Source organism: Myotis davidii, unplaced genomic scaffold, assembly GCF_000327345.1.
Source record: "Myotis davidii unplaced genomic scaffold, ASM32734v1 scaffold992, whole genome shotgun sequence".
In the NCBI taxonomy this organism is placed as follows: domain Eukaryota; kingdom Metazoa; phylum Chordata; class Mammalia; order Chiroptera; family Vespertilionidae; genus Myotis; species Myotis davidii.
In genome coordinates, this window is record NW_006283543.1 from 817,042 (window position 1) to 828,119 (window position 11,078).

Sequence of the window (11,078 nt, forward strand, 5' to 3'; positions counted from 1 at the left end):
ACCCTCCAGGCAACCATGCTGTGACACATACTGGTGCCAGGCCAGCCAAGGCAGGTGCGATGCGATTGGGGGGGGCCCCCACCCTCGCCTCACGATTGCCCCACAGAAGGAGGCCCAGGCCACCAGCAACACCCTGTGGCAGGTGTGCGGCCGGCCAGCAATCGCCCCGCAGAGGGAGGCCCAGGCCAGCCAAGCCGTCACACCCCACACCTATTGCCTGCAGAAGAAGGCCACCAGTGGCAGGGGAGGGGGGATCAGAGCTGCACAGATGGCAAGCAGTGGCAGCAGCGGGGGTGGCGCCAGCTGCCTGCAGCTGGGGGAAGGAAAGCCCCAATAGGCCCTGATCTCAGGCCAGGCCTAGGGACCCTACCTGAGGGGTCCTGGATTGTGAGAGGATACAGGCCAGGCTGAGGGACACCCCTCCCGCCCCCTGCCAAGTGCATGAATTTTCATGCACCGGGCCTCTAGTATTAAATAAAACCCTATTTATGGCTCAGTTGATAGGCTCTGGGATCATTCTTATAAACCTGAAACATGGTCTTTCTGCATTTAGTCTTTATCCTTGGGTTCTTCCTATTTACAATTAGAGATACTTTTCCAATATATAGGTAAGATCATATCCTATTACTGCTCAAAGACCTTCCTTAGTTTCTCATCATTGTATGTCAAAGTCTAAACCCTGTATTCTGGCTTCCAGGCCCTCCAAAATTCTGGCCCCAACTAACTCTCCAGTATCACTGCCCACACAGCCTCCCTCTGTCCCTGGCACTCTAGACACTGCCATGTCCCCACGGCTTTGCACTGTGGCTCCATCTCCCTGAAGCCTCTTGCCTAGTCCATTTCCAAGATGCTCTGAAGCAGAGCTCCTGACTTTTGGATGCTCAATGCACCCATCTCAACAAGAACAATTAGCAAGAGGGGTGTTGCTGATCTATGGGGGCGCTTTACTGAATTCATGCCTGAATGCCCTGGCTGGACCAGGGGTGCACCTGGTTTGGCTGAAGGGACATCTAGGCCAGTGATGGCGAACCTTTTGAGCTTGGCGTATCAGCATTTTGAAAAACCCTAACTTAACTCTGGTGCTGTGTCACATATAGAATTTTTTTGATATTTGCAACCATAGTAAAACAAAGACTTATATTTTTGATATTTAATTATATTTTGATATTTATTTATATTTTGATATTTAAATGCCATTTAACAAAGAACAATCAACCAAAAAAAGAGTTCGCGTGTCACCTCTGACACACGTGTCATAGTTCGCCATCACTGCTCTAGGCTACGGTAGTCTGACTTTAACATGGGAAGAAACCTAAACACACACTCCACTTTCTGAGAAGTTTGGTCTAGAAGCTCTTGTTCTGTCTCTCTTCCTCCCCTCCCCCTTCTTCAATTCACTAATTACGCATGGGGCTCATGGGAGAGCAGAGCAGGTCAGCTTCCTTAGCTATCCTTGCATCCTGACTCAATATACTTCGTCTATGGGCTGGGAGTCACAGGCCCACATTCTCAAAGCATCACAGGGCTGTGGTTGGTGACGCATTTGGGATAAACCTGCAGTCTGACTCTTGGTCCAGCCCGGCTCACACTGCTCTCGAGGCCAAGGAGCAGGTCTTTACTTTCTTCATCTCCCCCATAGCCCCCAGCGCAGGGCGGGGTACACTGGGAGCTCCAGCAAGTCTGGTCTCTGGAGAGATGATAGTCTATCTGTTTTCCATTTCTTCATTCCCTGAAAAATTGCTGTGAGACCAATGTGGTGCTGGTGACATTTATCTTCAGCACTTGACAAGGCTTCCTGATGTCCTTGTGGATGTGATCTGGTGGGCGGCTGCCATGAGGGTGGGCAACAAGTGAGGGTTGGCAGGGCTTCACTGTTCCCCTCCCTCAGGATCCCTGCCCTCATCCCTGAGGAGCCCAGTGTGCTTGTCAGCAACCTGCGTGCACAATGACTGTTAAGCACTCCCCCTCACCAAGTGTCTGTAAGCCCTGTGCTGGGCACTCACACATGCTCCTCCTCTCAATTTTTACTACATTCCTGGCTGGTAGGAGTCACAACCCCCTTCTTTAGATGAGGAAAGCAAAACTCTAAGATCAAGTGGAAGATCCAGGATTCAAACCCAGTTCGAAGGATGCACACTTTTTAGTCAAAGTGTCCTGACCGCATCCACAGACGAGTGGGGATGGAGGCGGGACCGTAAATGTGACGCATGATAAAATCAGGGTCCAGAATGATCACAAGCCCAGACAATGGCTGAGATGAAGAAGGTGAAATACGGCAGGGAAGAGAACCCTGCCCAAGTTCAAAATAGAGCAGCAGAAGGTGAAGATGTGCTGCTGACAATGGCTCACATGCCAGACTAGACCACAGGTTTTCAATGGACCCCTGTAGTGTTGGTTAGTAATAAAATAAATGACAGACTTTGGCTGTACCAAAGGGGAGGATGTGTTTGGAGAAAGGGGTAATGGTCCTATTCTATCCTTCAATGTTGATCCAGCCCCATGTTTTGGGGGGAGTTTTTAGAGGAGTCTTGTCAAGAGGAGACGACCACGAGGATGAGAAGCAGAAACCAAGTGTGACAAAGATCAGTCAGAGGAAGGAGAGCTGGTCAGGCTGGAGATGATATAAAAAGTTTGCAGGCAGCAGTAGAGTTGATGTGGGCCTGGGAGCTGACTTCTGTGAGGCTGGTCTTAGGAAAGAAAAGGTGGGGTCAGGGAGAGGAACTGGAGAGAGACAGAAGGAAGAGGTTTACAAAGGAATTGACAGATGCTGGAAAGGGCTTCCTGGGAGGTAATGAGCTTCCTGTCACAAGAAGTGAGGAAGTAGATTCTGTAGAACCCTGTGGTTTGCAGGGAGTGTCAAACTCCCTCCCTGAGGTGGAGAGCATCAGGTGGGGAGTTGTATGATAACCAAGAGACTGTGGGGGGACCAATATTTGTCCCCAAGGCATGGAGCACTAATGGGATGGGTTCAGGCATAGTGAACCCTGGAAAACCACAGGCTCTTGCCTATTACCCACCATTCGCAGCTTCCTTTGAGCCTAGAATCTGAACAGGGAGAGGATAGGGGTTGTAGCGGTTTGGGGCGGAAGGAAAGATAGGCAGGGATGTTGTGAGGTTGTGGGAGGGGACAAGGTCTCTCTCTCTCTGGATCCACTGTTGTCCTTATGGTAGTATTTGTAGAGCTGGCGTCTTGGGATGACAGACCAGCCAAGGAGGCTACGCTATCCCGGACAGTGGGCCTTCAGGCAGCTGTGCTTGTGAGGGTATGGAGGCAAGCTTGCGTTGGGGCTTCTCAGAGAACTAGCCTGAGGCTGTCATGTGTGCTTTTCAAAGAAATTCATGAAAATTCACCAATCAAAACCAGCAGCCTATGTCCTGCCTATGCCCCCACTTTGGGCAGGTCTCCAGAGATAGTTTTGTAATCAGTGGTTTGAATTAAAACACCAGGGCAGCATGGTATCAAAGCCCCACCTGCCCCTTTCTGTGAGGGGATCAGGGAGGGGGAGGGCAGACTGACTGTGGGAGCCACCCCTTCCCCCAAGGGGTGGCAGCAGATTCCTCCTTTCCTCAAGTGTGTCCTCCCTGTGCCCAAATCCATGGGAGCCTGTGGGTTTCAAGTCCTGCCAGCATCCCTCAGGGCTGTGGGCTACCTCTGTCTGGTGCCCTGGCACCGGCCTGGACAAGACTCTGGATCCCAAACCCCAGCCCTAAGAGGGGACCCAATGACTGCATGGACTTGTCCTGCCTCATGGGAGGCTGAGACCACACAACGAGCACTAATGTGCGCACCAGGCCCCAGTGCACACGGCTGGGCCTGGAAAACCTGGTCGGGGTGGGCCTCACCCAAAGAGGATGTCTGTGAACTGGAGGGCACCAGCAGTCTGCGGGAATTTGAAGCCAGTTCATTAAAAGAGGAGGCTGCGTAGCCCGGAGAAGCATAGACTCTCGGGGAGCAGATCACACGCTTCAAAGGGAAGAGGCCAACATCAGAGAGGGAGTGGAGGAGACCAAAGGCTTATTCGTGTGTGTATATGGGGAGTAGCCATCAGCTCAGGGTTCTTAGAGCACAGTGGGCCTCCAAGGCCACCCCCACCGAATGTGCAATAAGGGAGTTTGCTTTGCATCTGTGCGTAGCTATGCACCTACTCATGTATATACACGGTTCCTCTTGAGGCCGATCACTCGAAGCAGCAGGTCCCATCGAGAAACCCCACTGGAGGGAAAAGCTTAATCAATCACCAACACAACCAGCTTCAGGCACAACATCCCAAACCAGGAGACCACCCGTTCTTGCCATTCACTGAAATGGCTGGCTTTGTTGGCTAGTCTGCCCACCAGCATGCTGGGTGGCTGACCACGTCCCAGTGTCTCTCGACCGGTGCACGAGGCTCGCTGGCATTGCTCTGCAGCCCCAGAGGGCAGAGTCAGGAGCCTGGGGCAGAGGGAGGGCCCTTTGAGGCAGGGTGGGCTCAGTGGGGGTTGAGTGTTTTTATCAGTTGTAGCTACTGAGCCATGGCATGGGTTGCTTCTAGAGGTAGTGAGTTCCTGGTCAAGGCAGAGCAAGAGGAAAAGCTGGGCTGACCACGCATAGTAGATGTTGTCAAGGAGATTCCTGTCCAGGGTGGGCTGCTGAGTGTGCCTAATTTGGAATAGGCCACAGTGCTCTTGTTCCTAGAGCTTTGAGAATGGGAGCAGTGGGTAGGGGACTGTGTTCACCAAAATGTCAATTAACCAGGATGGTCTGTGCTATCCTGTGGAGGCTCCCAGGAAAGCAGGCTGTGTCCTCACGCAGGAAGGCAGGCATGTTTATTTTTCCTGGGTTATTTCCTCTCCACAGCACACCTGACCATGAGCGAGGAGCTGCACCTAAGACAGAGTTGTTAGCCACATGGACACGGGGCTCTGAGGAGCCCATTATCACAAGCCCCTGCAGCTGGAGTGTCACATGTGCTCTAGGACTGCCAGCCTGCAGGGATGGCTGTGCTGTGGAACGTGTTTGATTTAAATGGTGGAAGAGTCAATGGTCCTGGTCCCACAGGCTGGAACGCAGAGATGAAGGCCTGCAGTCCTATGTGTGAAAACATTTGTGTGTCAGTTTGCATGTGTGTATGAGCATGCATATATGTATTAAATGTGTGCACCCTGGTGTGTGTGTGCCTTTGTGCACATGTGACTGTGTGGTTATTTGCTATTGTGTGAGTGTACATGTGTGGAGCTGTGTGAATGAATTCTTGTCTGTAGAATCTGAATTTCCTCTAGTATTATTTTTCCTGGTACACACCCGATCTCCACCCTCTTTCTTTTCCTTTCTTCTCAGAAATCCATTACTGAAGGTTTTTACCCACCTTCAGGGGGAGGAGGAGTGGGGGAAGGGAAAGCTAAAATCACAAGGCCCAGATCAAAACACTCAGCAGCTCAATGAATTCACAGCGTTTTCCCGCATGACTTGGAGGGATAATTTAGTGAGGTCGCCAGCTGGAAGGAAAGGGATTAATTCTGCACTTAGCACAGCTCTGGTGAATAATTCATCACCAAGATCTTTGTGCCCAGCCCCTGGGCAACTGGGAAAGTGCCCTCACACCTGCCTGTTGCCTGCCTGGATCCCCCAGTGCCTTGATTGCTTGATGCTCCTTTGGGTCCTCGGAGCACACTTGCCCCAGCGAAAGGACAGGCGGGAGGGGGGGTGAGGAAAGGGCTGGCAGTGGCCCTTGGCAGACTGACCCCGAGAAGAAGGTGTGGAGCGCTGAGCCCTAGTTTGGGTAATCTGTGACATTTTTCTCCAAGGACTGTCCTTCCCCTTTCTTGGTGTCTTTCGCTGCTTCTCTGTTCTCCCCTCTCAGTACCTTCTGGGTCCTGGTTTGGGAGCGGGTATGTCAGTTACCTAACAAGCTCTCTCACAGGAATTAGAGGATGCTCTAGAAGGCAATGCAGAACATTGCACAATAGGGCATGCTGATGGGAGGTCTCAGACACACACCAGAGGCCTTGTGGGGAGGCACCTGGAGGCTGGTACATTCCTGGTTATACCCCAGAAGGGACAGTGGAAAAATTCCAGCAGGTGACTGCAAGGTGCACTGGGGCCAAATGATGGAGCCAATCTGGACTCAGAGCCCAGGTATCATTGGCTAGAGAGGAAGAGACTCATCCGTCAGGCAGGGCTCAGCCCCTGGTATTTTTCCACTTGGACCAACCCAGCTGTGGTAGCAGCATCCCTACAATGGGCCCTCAAGAGGTCACACCCTAATTCCCGGAACCTGTGAGCATGCTGAGCTGTCACTCTTGTGCTTATGTTATACGGCACAGTGCACCATAAGATGGGAACGTTATCAGAGTGGGCATAACCTTTTCCCATGACCCCTTGAAAAGCAGAACATTTTCGCTGGCTGCTGACAGAAGAGGAATCCAGAGTTTGGGAGTTTGAGGGGGATTTAGCATGCTGCTGGCTTGAAGATGGAGGAGGCCATGGTAAGAAAGAATGTGGGCAGCCTTCAGGAGCTGAGAGAGGCCCTGGGCTGACAGCCAGCAAGGAAACAGGGACCTCTGTCCTACAACTGCCAGGACTGGATTCTGCTGACGACCTGAATGAGGCTGAGCTCAGTCTCCATAGCCCCAGGAAGGAGCATGACCCTGCGAGCATTCAGACCTCAGCCGCGCTGTGCAGGACTGCCTACTGCAGAGTCTGAGCTCATCCGTGGTGTTTTTTAAGCTGCTGAGTTTGTGGCAGTTTGTTATAAGCTACAGAAGCTGATGGCCTAGTTCACCCTGTGGAACCTCAAGCCCAGTGAGCCAGGCTTGGCTTAGAACAGGTTAGAGCAGGGGTGGGCAAACTTTTTGACTCGAGGGCCACAATGGGTTCTTAAACTGGACCGGAGGGCCGGAACAAAAGCATGGATGGAGTGTTTGTGTGAACTAATATAAATTCAAAGTAAACATCATTACATAAAAGGGTATGGTCTTTTTTCTTTTTTAGTTTTATTCATTTCAAACGGGCCGGATCCGGCCCGCGGGCCGTAGTTTGCCCACGGCTGGTTTTAGAGGCTAACTCCCAGGCTCTCTCCTCCAACTCTCCTCTTTCTAACTAAGCGTTCTCTCTGGTTTTCTGGAGCCTCAAGTCACCCGCAGGTGTTTCCATCCAAAGCAGCAGTTCCCTCCTCCCTGAAGCTCTGACCCAGCCCCAGACAAGGCCAGCCATTGTGAAGGAGGCCGGGGCGCACCGAGGGGCCCCTGGAGGAGGCACAGGGCTTCAGCCCCCAACTTCAATCTGACCTTCAGCCTTACCTCAGAGGAAAGCAGCTGAAAGGAGAGATCCACCGTGGGGGCCTCGCCATTTATGGTTTTCAGCTTGGTGTCCTAGAGAGAAGAAGGGAGCAGTCAGACCATGACGTCCAGGGCAGCTCTGCCTCTGCGGAGCCCACTGTTCCGATTACTCAGGAAGGTGCCTGCTGAGGGCTAGGTCCCCTTCCTTACTCAGCCTCACTGCTCCGTACACCCTTCCCCACTCCACTGGAGACCTGACTGGCACCTTCAGACTTGCCTCCTGGTGAGTAGGGAAGCTCCCATTAGTGGAGGTCTATTATGACCATATGACCAGAAGTATTTTAGTGAAAAAGGTGGCATAGAGGTAGACAATGATGATAATAATGTATTAATTCTTATTGAGAACTTATTCTGTTCTAAGTGCTTTATGGGCATTTCCCCCAAAATCTCACAGCAAACCTATGAAAAAAGTACTATTACTATGAACCCATTTTACAGACAAGGAAACTGAGGCACTGAGACTTTAAGTAATTTTCCCACAGTCATGTAAGCTGGTAAGTAAGTGGTAGGACCAGAATTTGAACCCAGTTAATCTGGCTCTTGAGTTTAAGCTCTCAATTCTTATTAAACGGAGAGACTGTATACAAACATGCTCTCATTTTAGAGGTGGGCACTCTGAGATGTAGAGCGGTCAAGTAAGGTGGCCCAGCTTCTACCGTGAGGACCAGGGCAAGTCAGGATTTGAACTCAGGTCTGGCTGGACAGAGGCCTGAGCTCTTGCTGCTATCCCATGAAGCATCCCTGTACTCCTCCCCAAGTTGCTCTGGGGCAATTTCATCACAAGCCCAAGGGCAAGACAGACTTCTGGTGTCTGTGGATACTTCTCACATCCTCAGCGTCAAGAGTGGGGGTCCTGCTGGGAGCTGCTGGAGAAGCCAGATTCGCCTGTGGGTGTGGCATGGAGGAGCAGGGCGGGGTAGGGTGGGACCGGGTGGACTTGCCAGGTGGCAGACTCACGGTGATGGGGAGCCTCTCTATTCGAAACCCATTCAGGCCTTTCCCTCTCAGCATCTCGGGGTACAAATGGCTCTTTAATGGCAACACGGAGACTCCCAGGGGCTTGTTGAAGGTCCACGACTCACCGCCTTTCACTGTGGTGGGGGGAGGACAAGCTGAGGCTCCCAACAAAGTCCCCCCCTCAGGCTTTTCAGATCCCAGCCCCACCTGGGCCCCATCCTTTGGTACCCAACCCTCCCATCCCTCACCACCCACCTCCTGGCATTTGCCCGTAAATACCCTCCTCCTTCTCTGCTCTTCAGGGCTTACTGAGTTCAAGGCCAGCTCTAAGCATATTTCTGCCTCTGGGTATTGATATGTATCTCTCTTGTCCCTGTTTTTGGGGGCTTCAGTCTTATAGTGTGGACTGAAGATGGTGGATCAGCTATTCTCAGGATGTCTCCTCCCCACTCTTCAGGATGTGAGTCCTGAGGGCCCCACCTCCACCCACCTCACTGATAGGTGCATGGGGAGGGGTGGTGGTGCAATAAAACCACACGGACCCGGTATGGGAATAGGGCCATACCCAAGAGCTGCAATTTAGACAAGAAAGGCAGCCTGGTGCTCCCCTGCCTGTCTGCATGCACTGGGAGGTGGCCCTGGAACCACCCCTGCGGGAGGCAGAGGCAGTGGCCTGAAACCCTGTCACACGTGTGCCCTTACTTGAAGTCGAGGCGTAGTACTCCAGCACCAGGGCGGCGTCTTCTGAGAAGTTGGTGGCTCCGTCTCGGCCTTGGAAGAGGAAGGACTGATTCCACAGGGGCAGCTCTGGGGGTCCCCCGGGCTTGGACAGCTGAAAGGAGAAGGTGGGAGCAAATGGTCGGCCATAGCTTCTTCCCCAGCAAGGGAGGCCCGAATATTGGTTCTGTGCATGTCTATATATGCCACAAACCTTTGTCTCAATTATAAAAGCAACACACACTTAATGAATAAACTTGGGGAAATATAGAAAAGTAGAAAGATTAAAAACCCCTAAGTTCCTATACTAAAGACACCTGTTCACAAGACAGTATATTTTTCTAGTCTTTTTCTATGCCTCTTTCATATATGATTGCTATTCTAACATCCCATTTTTAAAATTTACCATGAAAACCTAAACATATCCACACTCAGAAGTAACGTTTGTCACCCAGAGTTGGCTATTCTGTCATGTCCAAGTGCCCTGGTTTCTTCCTTCCTATTTTTCCTGTAACAACATGCACTGGATGTTGACATCTCTCTGTATCTCAAATAGGTCTTTAGTACCGAAAACAGAAATTTGAGTTAAAGAAATTCATTATGGGTAGACTGTTTTCCTAAAGAGTTGCACCAACGTTCACACCCATGGCTGCTGGTATCAGAGATGCCAAATTAGACATGACCTCTACCTTTGTCACAACCCCTCCCTGTCCACACAGGTTTCCCAGCTCCTCGAAGAGGCCACACCAGTTCTTCAACGGACTTTCAGGGGATTTGATGACACATTAAGGCAGCAGCTCGTGTACCATGTGAGTACAACTTAAACAATGAAACAAGACAGCATTAACTATAGCTCCCAAATAAGGGCCTGAGACATCTGGGGGTGGTCAGAAAAGCCATCCGGTAGGAAGAGGGACCAGTGGAAGACTCTGAAGGGGGACTGGCAGGGCAAGGGAGAAAGGAAGGTCTTCTGGGTGGGAAAACAGCCCAGCAAAAATGTGGAGATGGCTTGGGTGGAGGACGCCTGGAACAATAGGGGACTCCAGGTAGAGGAGGCCCAGAATGTGGGGAGTGGGGACTGAGACCTGGGGGTGTCACTCTGTAACCCCAGCAGGCTGTCCTGCACATCCCAGCCAGGGGCGGTCATTGGTGCACTCTCTCCCAGTGGCTGTCTTGCCTCTGCCCCCAGCCAGGGGCTGTCAGCAACAGTGGCAGCGGCCCCACCTCCCATTCCCCACTGGAATCAGTCATCACTGGAAAGGTCAATGCAAATGTGCCACCGGCTTCGGGGGCTATTGATGCAGGATCGCAAAACATCAGCGGGTCGCTCCCCCCGCGGTGGCAGGACCCTGATGCCTGTCACACTAATGTGCCTGCTCCAGCTCTGAGGCTCAGCTGGAGGTTCAGCTGTGTCTGCCCCTGTCCCTCCCCTGGGGAGGTGGGTTGTAGTCACTTTGGGAATCCGAACACAGGCAGTGGCTGAGGTGATGGCAGTTTTCCTGAGAGCAGGTGATGGGGCAGCGCCCAGATAGCCGCTTGGCCATGAGGCCAGGTAGGGAAGCTGCTTCTAGGTTCGGTGGCACTTGGAAGTGACCTCGCCATCCCAAAGCCCCCCATTCTCCTGGGTTCCAGAGGGGCATCCACATAGCCTGGACCATCTGCCAGGCACTGGGCACTCAAGGACCTGTGACTCAGTGCCCCGCTGTCCTATCCCTTGCTTCCACCCTGGGAGAGGGCTATTGAATAGATGCTGGCTGCCCTCTCTGTGGTCTATTCATGTGTCAGATGAAGTCTACAAAGCCAGAAATGGTATCTGCCTGCCCAGTATGGACAGCTCCTTCCCTGAATGTTTTCACATAAGTCCCCAGAAAATGAGTCCCCTTCAGACTTAGAATTGAGGGTGCGGGGTGGGTCAGCCTCTCCTGTGTGTGTCATGGGCAGGGGACGGAGTGGGGGAGCAGGAATTTAGGAAGGTATCAAGGTTAGACCACCTTCAGAGTCTAATGCTAGGGCCCTGGTGAAGGTGCTGGTGGCATATGTGTTGGGTAGGGGAGGCAGGAGGATGTGGGGTGGAGGTGGGGGTGGGG

General features: G+C 52.2%; 1 protein-coding gene across 1 annotated transcript in view; it reads right to left on the bottom strand.

Moving 5' to 3' along the window:
• Nucleotides 1-11,078, bottom strand: part of CCDC33 (coiled-coil domain containing 33) — a 78,153-nt gene that overhangs the window by 52,834 nt on the left and 14,241 nt on the right. The window contains exons 7-9 of the mRNA XM_006753734.1: nt 8,977-9,106; nt 8,275-8,408; nt 7,279-7,350 (exon numbers count right to left, since the gene is read on the bottom strand). Coding sequence (XP_006753797.1) covers nt 7,279-7,350; nt 8,275-8,408; nt 8,977-9,106 — 336 coding nt within the window. The remainder of the gene's footprint in view (nt 1-7,278; nt 7,351-8,274; nt 8,409-8,976; nt 9,107-11,078) is intronic.